The sequence below is a fragment of the Myxocyprinus asiaticus genome, chromosome 41, assembly GCF_019703515.2.
Source record: "Myxocyprinus asiaticus isolate MX2 ecotype Aquarium Trade chromosome 41, UBuf_Myxa_2, whole genome shotgun sequence".
Taxonomy (NCBI): domain Eukaryota; kingdom Metazoa; phylum Chordata; class Actinopteri; order Cypriniformes; family Catostomidae; genus Myxocyprinus; species Myxocyprinus asiaticus.
Window position 1 is genome coordinate 25,032,622 of NC_059384.1, and position 17,663 is coordinate 25,050,284.

The 17,663-nt window shown below is 42.5% G+C and overlaps 1 protein-coding gene across 1 annotated transcript in view; it reads right to left on the bottom strand.

The window, feature by feature from the left end:
• vopp1b (VOPP1 WW domain binding protein b) overlaps positions 1-17,663 on the bottom strand; it is an 84,070-nt gene that overhangs the window by 54,823 nt on the left and 11,584 nt on the right. The window contains exon 2 of the mRNA XM_051682339.1: positions 461-519. Within this exon, the coding sequence (XP_051538299.1) occupies positions 461-519 (59 nt within the window). The remainder of the gene's footprint in view (positions 1-460; positions 520-17,663) is intronic.

The window sequence follows — 17,663 nt, forward strand, 5'->3', positions numbered from 1 at the left end:
TTAGTGCACACTTTTTAAAATACTGTGAAAGCAGTGTTTGACTTCAGGGTCCTTAAATCATGCTTTAACCTAAGCTACATATGCATATCTGAAATTATGCTTGCTCTACTTCCTTTGGCTAGGGAAGCCTGGGCTGTATTATCTCATTACCTAGGTGTTATCTTTTCATCCACACGAAAGTACAGTGTTAATGAACAAAGCTTGTCGGATGACAGGCTTAGTGAAGGTAATGTCAGATTTCCTTGGGTCAAGCCAATAAGGCTAGTCATAACGGTACAACGCATAGCACATAATGAGATCTGTGTATGGTAATGCATGGTAATTGTGGAAGTGGACATTGTTGAGTGAATATTAGAGGTAATAAAATATTTGAAGTAAACATAATCACTGTTTTTAAATTATGAATTAGGCTGGCTGAGAAAGACAGTTTGCAACAAACAAAAAAAGTGATTGCACTTACATGAAATAGATTGGGTATCCTCCTTCGAAATACCAGCAATATTTCTTTGCTTCTGTACACTGCAATAAAAGAAAATATGAAACAGATGAGAACTGTGATACATAGAAAGTATGGCTGGGAAATGTAATGCATTAATTTCAGCAGTTAATAGTTGACTGTTTAATGTGTTAAAAAATTATGAAATGAATGCAGTATCCGTTTTTTTGTTTTTGTTTGCTTGTTTGTTGTTGTTTTTTTAAATTCTTGAAACTTCACGAATGTGTTTCCCCACTTCCTGTGGCTAAAATTGGCAAATATCAATTTCCAGGAGGTACATGCTTGACTCAATTACACATCCTATCACAGAACCTAATTGTGTGGAGCAGTGCACGCATGTTCATTAAGCGCAACATGCATCCCAGGCATAATAAACAGAGGAGCAAATTTACTGTAAGGAGAATGGAGACTTCACCCACAAGCGGTGAGTCGGTGTGGGAGAGAAACGGCAAGTTGCCATATCTCTTCACATCGCCAGAAAATGCTTACTCGCTTACAATTATATTTGAATGTTTGTTTTGATTTACTACGTACCATGATAAATTGTGATTAATCACAGAAAGCTGTGTGATTAATTAGGCTTTTTTTTATTTTTATCGATTCACAGAGATTCTAATATAAAGTATTTTTATTAGATATATTAACTCTTAGATTTCTGCATCACCAAACGGAATTGCAAACATATAAAACTGTGGTAAACCCAAGTCAACCATTGGTCAGAATACAGATCCAATGAAGACCATTATTAATTGGCCATAGCATACAATAATTAAAATAAGGTAAGACAAAGAAATTAAGAAAAGCAAAAACAAACTAGATGAGACATTGTGGCAAAGCTTGCTGACCACAATGTCCTAACAAGTGCCTCAATACACCGCCCGAGTCAAAAGAGCCCACCCCCATGTCTCTACGATGTTCTGTTGCAGAGATATGGTGTTCTGTGTGCCTTCCAGCCCCAAGTAAAAAGAGGCCACACCCCATCTCTACGATTTTCTGTTCTGAAGATTCCTGTTTTTTTGCCCGTGGAGCGAACATTGTACACCCGATCACTAATAAAATAGCACGCCACTCCTTATTAGGCTTGTCAATTTGACAGCTCATTTATAGGTGTAGAAGAAATGGTTTGGGATGAATTGCGCAGCAAAGTTTTTGTGGAAGAAGAATTGGGTTGGAGATTTTGCAGGTAAGCACTTTCAGTATCCAGAGAGAATTCAGATTCTTTTGGCTTATGGGGTCAGTCATCCAAGAGGAATTACCTCATAGGGCAAAATTATTTCACAAACAGGATGTATGAAATACACTGCAGATAAAAGCAGCTGAGGTCATTGCTTGCTTGTGTTCTAAGTTTGAAGACATCGCCAACTAAATTTGTTTTGAACTTGAGATCCAGTTTCTATCCAGTTTCCAGGTTATTATATTTTAGACTTTTTGCTTAGTTGAACATTATGGAGCACAAAGAAAAGAAAACAACAGGGGAAATCAAAAGATAATTAGCAAGAGGCCCTTCCACAGCAGTGAAAGAAAAAACATGTATCAGTCTTACTTTCGAATATTTCAATGCTTTTTCATCTTTTAATGTGAGTTGAATGAACCAACTCCCCAAAACGTCTTTGAGACTTGATAGACTTTTTAAAAAGTTATTGTGATACACTATGAGAAGTTCCAGGCTACAAAGCCTCAACTTATGATAATGAAATCTGTATGAAATGCATAATCAGAATGTCTAGATTTAATAGGCCTAGGGAAAATTATTTTGTTATTGATTCACAACTAAAAGCTCAATATTTGAGAGGCCAAAATAATCCAACCATAAAATCTTATTTGATTTAAAAGTGCTTGCTAAAGCACTATTTTTATAGCTATTTTAACAAACCCCTTACCCGAAATATCAAAGTTTATACAATATTTGTACAACAGACACAAACAATCCCTCAAAACATGCCGGTTGACGATAGGAGTGCTACTTTTCTAATCAACTGTCTAAAAATATTAGATAGACTGCAGGTCTTGACTCTTAAGCCATATTTAGAGATCAGAATATCACTGAGACTTAGATGTGGGCTCTTTTGACTTGGGCCAGTAAGCAGCCCCCTAGCAACCACCCAAAACATTCAAACAACTGCATAGCAATGCCCTGGCAAGCAACCACAACATGCACTGTGGCAGTGACTTTTGCACAGGCTAGTACCGCTTACGTTTTCTTCATAAAATGTAAAAATGTGCTTTCTATTTATTGTGTGAAGCTATGTTGTGTAACAATAAAACAATAAAGAACTTTCTTTCAGGGTGGTAAATAAAGTTTTCAAGAACTGGTTGTTTACACAACCTCCAGTATAAGAGACACAAATACATTAGATGTGTTTAACATTACTTGACAAGACTGTTTTCAAAATTTTTTAATTTCATAATTCACATGACTGTATCACTGCTTTCTTTGCAAATATATCTCTGGCTGGCTTTCACCACCAACATTGTCAGTGCTCTCCTGTTTAGCCGTGTTTTGGCACGATTTGGTCGCTTAGAGCTTTAGATGTAGTTTTCTCTATCTAACTGGATAAAGAGTTGCTTTTAAACAGCTCCCTGCCTCTCCTTCCAGCAGGGCTAGAAATCTCTGGTATCCCATTACACTGTGGCTCATTCATCCATTAAGTCAGAGTTCAGCTCAGCCTGCCAGTTTAATAATCAATATACCTCACCCAACATCCCTCAGCTGATGTCAAACGCCTGCCATTAGGCAGCTGACGAAGGGGCATCTTCATTACACTGAAGGATGGATGCCTTTGACTTCAGCCATACCATTAAAAAGATGTATGTATGCCAGAGAGAAAGTTACTGTATTTTTTTCCCCAGTATCTGGTCAGAAGAATGACAGTGATATAAATGTTACGGTGAGGGCTGAATGAAAGCTTCTAGAAAGAGCAGAGGCAGCAACTAGAGTGGGAATTTTGAATCATCGCTAGTGACGGTTGCTTTTAGACTGAATGGGAAGCATGGTTTCCTCTAAAATTTCATCAGAACCATGGCAATGACACATTTATCTATGTGCAAATAAATTGGTAACACTTTACAATATGGTTTTATACATGAACATTAGTTAACTCAATAGCTAACATGAACTAACAATGAACAATACTTTTACAGCATTTATTCATTTTTGATCATTTTATTTTCTCCACATATAACTACATTTCAACATTAAAAGGTGTATACGTTAACATAAGTTAACACATTATGAGCTGAACAATAGTATATGTATAAATTAATATTAATCAAGATTAATAAATGTAAAAATTATTGTTCATTGTTGGTTCATGATACCTAATGCATTAACTAATGTAAACAAAAACATCCTTATTTTGCAATGTTACCAGTAAACACTGGTATATATCACTGTGGAGGTGGGGGTGTGGTTGAGCACCGATTTATGAATGGAGAGTGAGACTGGGAGACGAGAGCGTTAAGGAGTTACACCTGTGGGTAATTTACTAACAGCTATTCTGTGTTGCAGTGAGAGGTGACAGAGATATAAAAGGGAAGATAAGAGCCACAGAAGAGGAGAGTGACACGCATTGACCATGTGTGAAGTGATTTATGTTGACATTTTTGTGGAACACTGAAAAATGCTTTAATAAAGACGAGAGGAGGAGGAAATTTGTAATTTGATTGTAACAAGAACCTCTTACAGTGGTGCCGAATCCCAGGATATTTTTTGAGGAAGAAACACCGTCATGGAGTCCTCGCCAATCGCCGAAGTTATCATGACTCTTGCCAGCATCCACCAGGCCCAACATCAGGCCCTTCTGGTATTGTGGAGCTTGATGGCCCAGGGAAGTGCTCCAGCCGCGACCCCATGCGCAGCTATAGCCCTGCCCCACATCACGCTCGCGAAGATGGGGCACAAGATGATCCAGAGGTGTGCATTGAGCTCTTCGAGCGGGCGGCTGAAGTGTGGGGCTGGCCAAACACCCAGTGGGCAGCCCGTTTGCTGCCCGGGGAAGTCCAGCTCGTGGCCCAACAACTCCCGGTGACTAACGCTATGGAGTACATGGACCTAAAGTGGGCCATCTTGCAGTGGGTCAGCCGTAATCTAGAACAACACCGGCAGCACTTCTGGACGCTGCGGTTCATTGAATGTGGTTGCCCGTTTGCCTTCGCCCAACAGCTCTGCGATGCCTGTCGGTGGTGGCTGCTGGCAGAGGATCGTGACACCAAAGCTGTCATTGACCTTGATGGTACTGAAATAGTTAGTCGGCCGGCTACCGAAATAGGAACGGCTTAGTGGGTCCAGTGCCACCGCCCAGCGTCACTGACGGAGGCAATCCAGCTGGCTGAGGACCATTTGGCTGCATTCCTGGGGGCCGGCGAGCCCCCGTCTCTTGCTTTCTCTCCACTCTCCTCTCACCCTTCCCCCGTCTCTCACCCTTTTCCTGTCCTTGCACCTCGGAAACAGGGCTGCTGTTTCCCAAACCTGGCACCCCATTCTTGGGGTTTCCCTAACCTGCCTGTTTCCTCTCTCTCTCTCGCCTCCCCCACAGCTTGGTGACTCTGCTGCCAGGAGTGCAGGGGGAAAACCTGGGCCAGTCTGCTGGTGCTGTGGGTAACCCGGACATTTTCAGGACCAATGCCAGGCGATGGAGGTAGGGTTGTTGGTTCGGGTCCCTGATGCGCCGCAGGCTGCTCCCGATCGACCGTACAGGATAGCAGTTAGTATCCACGCGGGTACATACAAAGCTTTGGTAGATTCAGGATGTAATCAAACCTCTATACACCAATGCTTGGTTCAAGACAAGGTTTTGGATGCAGCACGGAGGGTGAAGTTGAGGTGTGAGCATGGTGATATACACAAATACCCTTTAGTGCCTGTTATTGTTCAATTCCAGGGACAAAAACATAGAATAGAGGCGGCAGTTAGTCCCGCCTCACCCATCCGCTGAATTGGCCAGCATTTCAGTCATTATTAAGGGAAATGTGTGCGGATGGGTCCTGCAATAGGTTAATCCAGTATGGGATTTGTACAGCACTGGCTGAGGAGGCGTTGCCTGAGCCGTTGACATCAGCTCAATGTCAGGTAGACCCGCCATGGGGGATTTTCCACTGGAGCAGACAAGAGACTAGTCTCTTTGACCAAGTGAGAGTAATTGATGGTCAAAAGCTTCAGCCCAGTGTTGCACTTTCCTATCCCTACTTTTCAATTATTAAAGATAGGTTGTGTCGAGTGACGCAGGACACTCAATCAAAAACAGATACAACCCAGTTGTTAATTCTGAAAAGCCGCCGGGATATGGTCTTCCAGGTGGCTCATTATAATCTGATGGTGGGGCATTTAGGGCAAGATAATACACTGAACTGTCTCATGGCCCATTTTTATTGGCCAGGCATTCACGGGGATGTACGCAGGTGGTGTGCTGCATGTCGCAAATGTCAGTTGGTGAATTCACCTGCCACTCCAAAAGCGTCATTGCGTTCAGTTGATCAGTTGATCGAGGTCCCCTTCGAAAGAATTGGCATGGACCTCGTCGGGCCATTAGTATGGATGGCACAGGGGCATTGCTTTGTGCTAATCTTGGTGAATTATGCAACGCGATACCCTGAAGCAGTGTCCCTATACAAAATTTCAGCATGCAGTGTTGTGGAGGTACTCTTTAAAACTATCTCCCGAGTTGGGATCCCGAAAGAGATCTTAACTGACCAAGGCACTACGTTTATGTCACGTACACTTTGCAAACTGTACAAATTATTGGGAATTAAATCTATTTGCACCAGTATTTACCATCCCTAGACGGATGGCCTGGTCAAGCAATTTAATCAGACTCTTAAAAACATGATTTTTAAGTTCATTCATGAGGATATGAGAAATTGGGATAAATGGCTCGAACCCCTATTGTTCGCAGTACGAGAGGTCCTGCAAGCCTCCACAGGGTTTTCCCCTTTTTAATTAATGTACGGCCGCAGGCCTTGCGGTGTCTTAGACGTCTTGAGGGAAAATTGGGAGAAGGGACCTTCAGAGAGCAAAAACAAAATCCAGTACATTCTTGACCTGAGAGCAAAACTCCACACACTGGTACTAGTAACACAGGAGAATTTGCTCCAGGCTCAAGTACGTCAATCCCATGTACAACAGGGGTGCTAGGTTTCACGAATTGACACGGGAGATAAGGTAATCTATTACCCACATCGAGCTCTAAATTTCTTGCAAAGTGGCAAGGACCCTTTGAGGTAACACGGCGGGTCGTGATGTCGACTATGAGGTAATACGAACGGACAGGGGTGGAGTGCAGCAGATATACCACCTTAATTTCCTGAAACATTGGACCCACCCATGTCGCCCGTGTCATTGCCGATGGTTGTTCCAGAGATGGAGGAGATGGGGCAGGAGGTGAATAGTAAAATAGCCAATCAAATCACCCTGGTCCCGTGTGGAGACCACCTCTCTCCGTCTCAAGTCATGGAGGTTGCCAAGTTGCAGGCTGAATTTTCCAATGTGTTTTCCCCCCTCCCTGTTTGTACAAATCTCATAGAACACCACACTGAGACAACCCCAGGGGTAGTAGTATGTACTCGCCCCTATAGGTTGCCCAAACACAAGAAACAAGTGGTACGGGAAGAAATTAAGGCCATGCTCAATATGGGAGTAATGGAGGAATCCAACAGTGACTGGTCCAGCCCAGTGGTTCTAGTGTCTAAGGCCGATGGGTCGGTTCGGTTCTGTGTTGACTTTCGGAAAGTGTCTAAATTTGATGCATATCCGATGCCTCATATTGACAAACTGCTAGATTGGTTAGGTGCGTCTCAATTTTATTTGACACTGGATGTGACAAAGGGATATTGGCAGATTCCCTTGACTCCCATGTGAACGGCATTTTACACTCCTTTTGGATTACACCAATTTGTGACCCTTTCAGTTTGTTTGGGGCCCCAGCTATGTTTCAGCGGCTCATGGACAGAATCCTCCACCCACACGCTGTGTATGCTGCTGCCTATCTGGATGACATCATCATTTACAGTAATGATTGGCAGTGGCACATGGGCTATCCTGAGATCGCTGCGGTGGGCGGGACTCACTGCAATTCCAAAGAAGTGTGCAATTGGGCGGGTGGAAGTACGGTATCTGGGCTTCCATTTGGGTCATGGGCAGGTGCGTCAACAAATTGATAAGACCACAGCGATTGTGACTTGCCCAAGACCTAAAACCAAAAATGAGGTGAGGCTGTTCCTGGGGCTGGTTGGCAATTACTGTAGGTTTGTGTCTAACTATTTGACTGTCACTAGCACGCTGACTGTTCTTACTAAAAGGGAGCACCAGATCTGGGCCAGTGCCGCCAGTGGTCGAGAGTGAGGAGTGTCCGGTGCTGTACATTAGCCGGAAGCTCCATTGTTAAGGAATGTCTCGCCATCAAGTGGCCGATCTTTACTTCAGTTCCATCGCATGAAGGATGGATTGCCCATGGTATCTGGTTCGTTTAAGTTTGAAGTGGTCCACAGACCGGGGGCACAGATGGCTGTCACAGACTTCCTCTCTAGAAATGGGGTGGGGGGGGGAGTAGTGGGCTGATTTGTGAATGGAGAGTGAGACCGAGAGACGAGAGCGGTAAGGAGTTACACCTGTGGGTAATTTACTAACAGCTGTTCTGTGCTGCAGTGAGAGGCAACAGAGAGATAAATGGGAAGATGAGAGCCACAGAGGATGAGAGTGACACATGTGAGTGTGTAGTGATTTATGTTGACATTTTTGTGGAACACTGAAAAGTGCTTTAATAAAAGACGAGAGAAGGAGCAAATTCATTGGTGCCCGCTTCCTCATTTCAGAAGAGTAACAAGAACCTTTAACAATCACTCTTTTCATTATTTTCAATATTTTAATGAATAAAAGTGTAAAAAAGGGGTTCATTTGCCATGTTGGACCGGAGGTCTTGAGAGCATCATGAGCGCTAGTTGCACTGGAAAAGGTATCTATCTACAGTCATTTTAACTAGATAGGTAAAGTTACTTTGATGTTGGCTTGGCAAAGGTATGTCTGAAAGTTTAAACTAATTTTACAAGTTTGATGGTTATAAATACATTACAATAAGACAAACAGCCAGTTAGCTAGAAAGTAAGACAGACCGTCTAATAGACAGTCAGACAGACTGTCACATCTAGATGGATGGATGGATGGATGGATTCATAGATGGATTGGTGGATGTAGGAGGCGTTACAATTGACAATTTTGATTTTGATTTTAGAAAAACCCTAAACAATGTCTGTAAAATAACAGTATGTTTGTCAAGCCAACATAAATATTGTAAAAAAAAAAAAAAATACAGTTCTGAGTATCTTTCGTCACTGATCATAGCAGACTAAGAAAAGTAAACAAATGTCAAAAAGACTAAACAATGCAATTTTCAATCACAAGAGTTTGCATCTATGCATGATGTAAATGACTTATACTATGAAAAACAGAAGAGTCAACCTTTCTCGACTGTTTACAGTGCTGCTTAAAACTCTGCTATCCACTTGAGTGTTTGCTAAGAAATTCCGGACCAGGGATGAATATTCATTAGACAACCAAACCGTGCTACTTATGTTGGGCCTCATGTATTCAGATAGAAGACAAAGGCAGGCCTAACACAGTCGTAAAAACCTAACTCAAGCCCCCACATTCCAAGTCGTAAATTATACTGATAAAAATCGCGCCAAAATCAAACAAAGGGAGTCCAAAAAAGACTACAAATCCCATGAAGCCTTGCTCACTAAAGGATCAAACTCTCAACTCCTATTGGATGAGGCACACAACAGAACGTCCCTCAAACATGACATCATCAGTAGTTGAAATACCCAACTTTGCTTGCAGTGTGTGGACACAGTTTAATGCTGCTCTCATGTGCAACCTCGTGGCACAAGGAAGTAACATCCGACTTGAAACTGTGGCCATACAATCTCCAACTCGCTGGACAAGTTGAGATTACTCTGTGTTCAACCGAACACTCTAACGGATCCGAAGGAGACCGCCAAGCAATTCGCATCTTCATCCGTTTGCCTACAGAAGTGAAGAGATTAAAGATTTCTCTTCCATCTTCAATCAAGTTGACATTTCTGAGTTCTCCGCCAGCCTGCCGAGAATCAACAGCCATACCGCCCGCCGACAGAGCAAGGAAACGGCCTCCCGTCATCACCCGAGCCTCAAGGAACTGGGTCAGAGTTAAAGGACGGAGGAAGACACATTCTACCTGTGTCCTCATGCGATTCAAGTAAGAGGTTTACGTCTGGGCAGAGATAGAATATTATAGTGTGCTATTCTTGTGTTTCAAGGTTTTTTGCTTGTACAGTTTACGGACCGCCATGTCTGCTCATTATTAATACTCAGGGTATTAATCATCACGATTTTGTTTTGCTGTGTTGTGGTCCAACCAAATTGGACTGTTGTGCAATTTCGCCATGGCGGGTGAAACAGGTAAACTGAGTTCATCCATTAAAGAGTCAAAGTACGTGGGACTGTTTACGAGCCGTCCACCGCGTCTCTGAGCGATGAACTAACAGTTGCTTTCTCTCCCACGATCGCGAAATCGGCTTTAGGGCTGTCACTTCTCTCTATCTCACAAACATTCTGGCACACATTTTTGGCTCATAGATAGCTTAAATGCTAAAGCCCAGCTTTGTCCCTAAGCTATCGTACAAGCGGATACACGCGGTAACTGGTGGACGCCATCTCCGCCTCCATTCGCGGTCATATTCCCTGGCCGGAAGTCTCGCGTGACATACTCTCCATGAGAGTCACGTCCGCCATTTTGTGCACGTCCCTCCTTACACACACACACACACACACTGACACACACACACTGTCACACACACCCTCATGTGTTATAGGATTATTTTGATTTCCATATCTAATCATATCACTGTTTAGTTTGTAGTTGTAAGTCGGAAGTTTATTGACTGCATTGTATTAATTATTAATTGATATTACTGCATAAATAAACTTCGTTTATATTACAAAGAGAAGTGTTTTGGTTTGTTTTGCATACGCCTGTGTCATGCTGACGGGATGTCAGTACTCGGATTCAAACCTTCATTCATTGTTTTTTCTGGAAAATCGATATTCTTCGGATGTCGATTTTCCTAAGAAAACAATCTAATATTGAGACTGTTTTACTATTTGGTTATTAGTCCCTGATTCCAGGGTGGTTCCCCGTCAATGTTAATCCTTATTAATATTCTGTTGATTTTTGATAATTGATAATTATCTTTGATGATTGAATTTGAATGATCAATAAGCTAGTGTTAATTTTAATTAATGTTTCATCGATGTTAACAATTAACGATTATCTTTGATAATTGTTGATTTAAAGGATTTAAAAAAGCTAACATTGATTCTCATCAATGTTCTATTGATTTTAATAATTAATAATTATATTTGATAATTATTAATTATTGCTAATAACCAAACTTGCTCCTAAACGTAGCACACTACATTTACTGGAGCCCCATATGAGGTTTTAATGAGTTAGATTCAATTGATTAATTTAAATATTAATTAATAACTACAGAAATAATTATTAATTATTTCTGATAGTAACACTGATCTAAACAACCAGTAAAGCCCTACACTTACATGCTTTAAATAAAAAAATGTGCATGACGAATGCTATTTGATGCCTTGGGATTTTATAAACAGCCAACACAGAAATCTAACAATTCTATTTCTACTTATAGGTCTTCAGAAGGAGCTAAATTAATTAGAATAATATAAATACATGTTTAACTAAAATCTATAATCATGCTTTTATAAAAGCAGGTTTTGCTATTTGCAGCAGAAGCATTCTAGTTACAAAACAAGAGTCGCAAGCAAATCCACAACATGAAAATCTGCTGTTTCTGTAGGGGAATAATTTATAGAGTACCCAGCTTTTTTGTCCCGCTTTGATACCACTGATATGATCTCAATGCTGCTTAAGGTGGCAATACAGGCTGCTGAAGATTATATTAGAAAAGCAATCAAATAGTCTTGCAGAGCCAGACTATTGGCATGAAATCTGGCCCACTTTGCAGCTTATAATAGACAACCACCCATATAGACAGAGTAAATATCTGGCCAACATGTAATGTTTAGTTGTAATGTGCCGTTTAGGAGCTGATAAACATGAAATCACAAAAATAGCCAGTGTGGAAAAATATATACTTAAATAATGGCACAGCAGTCACTGGGAACAGTTTCACAAGAAACAGAAATCAAGTGTAGAAATCAGTTGTGGATATCTAGTGTACTTGCTCCTAAATGCCTTAGACAAAACAATTTTCTTCATTCAAAGATTTGATGCAACAAACTTCAGAAACTTTGGCAAATCCAGTAATTAGTTTATCCTCAGAAGCACTCATTTCAGTTGCTTGGTACTTTCACTGCTAAAAGACTAGCATTGGTTTTCCCCCAGCATGGGATGCTAGTGTACTGGAGTCCCCACCAGGCTTATTAACTAGCTTAACAAGCTTCACCAGAAAGACCACGCTGGTCAACCACCTTCACCAGCTAGGTTTTGCTTTTGAAAAGCATGGCAATGCTTTTTCACCAGATAGACCAGCACATAATGAGCACAATCCAGCTTAGACCAGCATGGGAATGGCATGCTTATTAATCCAGTCTTTTTAGCAGGGTTGTAAACAAATGTATTTCTAGGCAGACTGATAAAAACTTCCCCTGTAAATTGCGTAAATCCAGCCAATTAGAGCTTGCCAAATCAAGTATGTGCTTGCCATTTCTCTGTGCAATATACATTAGACCAGGGGTCAGCAACCTATGGAACAATGCTGGCACACAGAGGGGTAATCACTGGCACGCCAGCAATGGCGAAAGAGGAGTAGACTATTTTATTTATATATATTCCACACCTGTTCCCATTCTAATCTACATATTGATGTAATCCTTCCTCATGACCACGCAGCATGTTTTTATGAGATGAATGGGAGGCTAAACAAAAAGTTAACATGTGACAAGACCGCAGTATACCCAACAGACTCATTGCAGTGCATGCAAGCCAGTCGCACATTACGAACCGGTGTTCTGACAATCTGTGCTACCTGCTCAGAATGTGCTACCAGCAGTAAAAACGGTGATATGTAAAGTTAAAACATGGGTAGCACTTGTCGGGAGGCACGGGAGAACCTGTCGGTATGTACTACAACAGAATGAAATGTGTTAAAAACCCAGGTAGCACATCTTGTCAGGCAGATAATACCTATTAAGATGTGCTACCAGCATAACTATCAGATAGTGTGATATGGGGTGAGGCTGTACTAAGCCCTAACCCTACCCCAAACCCTAACCCCAAACCGAAAACTATGCGAATATAGCGTTGGTAGCACATCCTGATAGGTAGCATATATTTTCAGGACACCTGCAGCGCTTTACTTTCGGTTAATCGCGCGAGTAAACGCGCTCACTTTGCTTTGGTCAGGCTGAGCGGATGACAGCCTACATTCAGTGTTTCATTTGACTCTTTTTGCTTTTAGAACAACACGTCATGTAATAAGGAAAACACCACTATTAATCCTTGAGGTTTCCAACCCTGCATACAGGTACACCCTCCTTAACCATGGTCACACTCAAAATGACATGAAACGATTAAAAGAGAATACATAAACCCACATCGTGTCTATTCAAAATATAAATTAAACCTGGAAATAACGTTTTAAGATTTTGCAGGTGCGATTCACCGAAAAGGGCTAAATAGTTGATCGACTTGTGATGCACAATTTGCTTGCACACACAGCGTGAGTCTCGTCTCACTTTAATAGTGTTTAGTCTCCCATTCAGCTGGTGAAAACATGCTGCGTGATCATGAGGAAGGATTACATCAAGATGTAGATTGTAATGCAGGTGCGAAAAACTTCATATAAATAAAATAGCCTGCTCCTCTCGCTGTTGCTTATGTACTAGTGATTACATGATTACAATGACCTAATATAAGAAATATTTAAGAATCCACACAATTTTGTGATCAGTGATCAAATAAGCAAATTTGTGACATTAACAGTGTTAACTCATTTTGTACAAAAGCACAGGTTTTCTTCATTAAAGCACTGTCTTAAGATGTTCTGTGAAAATTCACATGCAGGATCATGATTATATCATAATCATGGTGTTTTGCATAAATTTTTCACTTAAACTGTTATGCTGATAATATCATTTGTAATGAAAAATACATTTGAAAAATGCAAAATAGAAACATTTTCACAAGTGGACTCAAACATGCGCATGTTTTTTTTTTTTTTTTTTTGGAGGGGGGTGTTTTCATCCATTGACCAGGAAAAAAAAATAAAAAATGGAACTCCATGTAAAAAAGGTTGCCGACCCCTGCATTAGACGCTCAGTGAACGGATTGTGGACAGTCCATGGGCATTCCATCTGAGACTGAGACTACTTAAGGGACGACTTAAAGATTATGTTGGAAATACTGCGTGAACAGTTTTCCTAAATCAAATACAAGTGTCCAAATAAGTTTATTTTACAAAACTGTAAGTTTTTTTGCCTGAGTGAATCAAGGCAGACTCTCAGTTTCAGGGCAGACAAAATATCTAACAATCAGAGGAATGGCTTCATTTGTTGGAAGGCTCATTGTGTGTGGGTGGAATTATCCAGAAACCAAACATTTCCCCTGTCACTCTATCTGGGAACAGAAGAAGTGAGAGAGATCTGACAGTGAGAGAAAGGTCGCAGATGGGCAATTAACCCACACTGTCAGTCGAGACCTTTCATTTGTGCCGTGTAATTTGCTCTTAGGCTATTGTGGGGTGTTGCAACATTAGATGTTCACTAAAAAACAAAATTTGTTCGCAGTGAACTTGTAGTCTCAGAATAAAGTATGTTAACTGACAGGCTGATGCAAATTGTACACAAAACTGGGAAACACCTTCTCAATCTAGTAAACTCTAATCTGATTGGCTGGTTTGGAAGTGAGGGTGTGGTCGAGCGGCCGTCTGGGTAGAGAGGAAGCGGGAAAGAGGTTCACCTGAGATGAATTTGCTGGCAATTACTGTTTCTGTGTTTACAGTGAGAGATGGGGGAGATAAAAACGGCCTGGTGCACAGACAGAGAGAGAGGGAGAGCTGAACCTGAGTGCAGTGTGTATTGTGGAAGCTTCATTGTCTGGCTGAAAAGCAGCAGTTTTATGTTGGCCGCTGAAAAGCGTTGTTTTTGTTTGAGTTGCATCCAGAGTGTGTAATAAATTCACGTGGTTCACTGAAGCCGACTCATGCTTCCTCATTTGTTTGCCCAACTACAAACCTTTGTTACACTGGTGCCGAAACCTGGGAAGGAGGAAGGATACGCTGCTATGGAGTCGTCATCGCTGCTGGAGGAAGTCTTCCATTCCCTCACCAGCATCCACCAGGCCCAACACCAGGTGGAGTGGATCTACGAGTGGAACAACAACAGCATTTTGAGATGCTCCTTCAAGGCCAAGAGGAGGACCGACAGGCTTTGCAGAGCTTGATACCCCAAGAGGGGGCAACCACCGCGACCCCAGCAGCAGCGACTGCCCATGTAATGCTTGCAAGATGGTGGTGCAAGATGATCTGGAGGCATTTCTGGAGCTCATTGAACATGAAATGGCCGCAGGCGCAATGGGCAGTCCATCTCCTACTGCTGCTGATCGAGGAGGCCCAGCTTACGGCCTAACAACTTCCGTTTGCCAACCTCCTGGAATACCCTGTATAGAAGAAAGCTATCCTGCAGCAGTTCGGCCGCAGTCCAGAAGAGTTCCGATCCCTGACACTGAGTGAAGTCAGCTGCCTGTTTGCCTTTGCTCAACAGCCTTGTGACGCCTGCCGGCGGTGGGTGCTGGCTGAGAAAGACAGCAACATTGGTGATGTCATCAATCTCATGGTGCTGGAGCAGTTCGTCTCCAGACTGCTGAAGGGGACAGCAGAGTGGGTCCAGTGCCACCGACCGGCATCGCTGGATGAAGCAGTGCAGCTGGCGGAAGACCATCTAGCAGCGTATCCGGGGTCAGTGCGCCCCACTCTCTCTCTCTCTGTGGTCCCTCCCCCTCCCTCACCCCCTCTCTCTCCCCTCCTTCCTTCTGACCTGTCCCGTTCCCCCGGAAATGGGGGAACATTGCTCCGAGACCGGTTTCCCGGCCTCTGGGGTTTCCTAACACGCCAATAACCCCTGTCTCTCTCTCTCCTGGCTCTTCCCACTCTTCCTCTCAGGTGGGGGAAGCCACTACCACTGGTGTGGGCGTATGGTTTGGGCCAGTCTGCTGGAGTTGTGGGGAACCGGGACATGTCTGAGACCAGTGACTGGTGATGGAAGTGTAGGCATTGATCCAGGCGTTGACACTCCACAGGCCGCCCCGATCAAGCAGGGACATACAAAGTACCTGTGAGTATTTGGGGGGGGGGGCATACCAAGCCTTGGTGGATTCAGGTTGTAACAAAACCTCCATTCATCAATGCTTGGTTCAAAATGCGGCATGGTATGCAAATAATCAGGTGAGGGTGAGGTGTGTGCACGGGGATATTTACGATTATCCTGTAGTGACAGTCACCATTCTATTTCGGGGTGAAAAGCATAATATGTGGTTGTGGCACCACTTTGTACTAGTTCTGGTGGACTACGCAACACAATACCCGGAAGCAGTGCCGTTGCGCAACATCTCAGCACGTAGTGTTGCCGAGGCACTCTTCAGAATAATCGCCCATCTGGGGAGAGAGGAAGTGGGATGGACGTTCACCTGAGATGAATTTGCTGGTAATTACTGTTTCTGTGTTTGCAGTGAGAGACGGGGGAGATAAAAATGGCCCGGTGCACAGAGAGAGAGAGATAAGTAGAGCTAAACCTGAGTGCAGTTTGTGTATTGTGGAAGCATCACTGTCTGGCGGAAAAAGCAGCAGTTTTAGTTTGAGTTGCATCCAGAGTGTGTAAATAAATTCACGTGGTTCGCTGAAGCCAACTCCCGCTTCTTCTTTTGTTTGCCCAACTACAGACCTTTGTTACAGCTGGCTTAACACAACTTCTGAGAGAAAGGCACACAGGTTTTTTTAGGGTGCTTTCACACTGGCACTTCTGGTGCGCACCAGAATGATGTTCGAATGATGTCAAAGTTTGGTTTGTTTGGATGATGTGAGCGCTGCTTTCCCACGAAGGACACCTGAGTCTGCTTGAAAAGGTGGTCTGGAGTACGGTTCATGTAAACATGGATACGGTTCACTGCTGATATGAACACAATCGTACCAAATCACGGAAATTAACCGCTTGTGCATTTCTCATACTTGGTTGTCTTCAAATAAATCGCCATCAGAGAGCAGCTCACATTCTTCACATCTCTTGCAACAGATCCACGGGCTAGTGGCTGACAAACGCTAGCATTTATCACATCGTTGCGCATTTAATGCATTCGTGGCAGACAAACACAAGTGTCGTTCTGTGCAGGGCAAGTTTTGGTGGTAAATCCAAAGAGACAAACTTTAACAATTTACTTAACACAGTGAATCTGACATCTTCTCGAATTGTTACCTAGTTACAGTGGTAAACAGCTGCTGCTTGATGATACAATCGAAACACAGTTCGGACCAAAATAATATGATGTGAACAGAGGCTAGTGGGGGCAGGGGGGAAATGAACTTGGGTTCAGTCCAAGGAATCGAACCATGTGTGAAAGCAACCTTACTATATCAGTCCACCAGAAAACAAAGTTGTGTTTACAAGATACTGAAACAACAAGCACTTTTTTTACCAAAGTTTTACATCAAATCTTTGAATGTTTTGTTTGAGGCACTAAGTACCCAGAAAACTGGATATCCACAAGCAGAACTTTTCATTCTGCTTTGATTTCTTAGTAACATGATCACATGGGAAATCAACATGGTACTACCGAATGTTCATGTTCACACCCTAAAATCGAACCCATATTCTGCCGAATTACAGCCAAGCGATATCCCCCATCAAACATTTCTAGCATAATTTCCAATGTGTTAACCATTCCCTGTGTTGCTACTGATAGTGTGGTGTGTAAACAACCTTCGCTGCACAGGTTCTGGTGCCATAGAAACCAGGAAATATTAATTTTCACATAAACAATACACTAAAAAAATGCTGGGTTATTTTTTCAACCCAAACGCTGGGTTGGGCCTGTTGAGTCATTTTATTGGATTATTTTCTCTCTGTTGGGTAGTTTTGTGTAACCAGCCGCTGGGT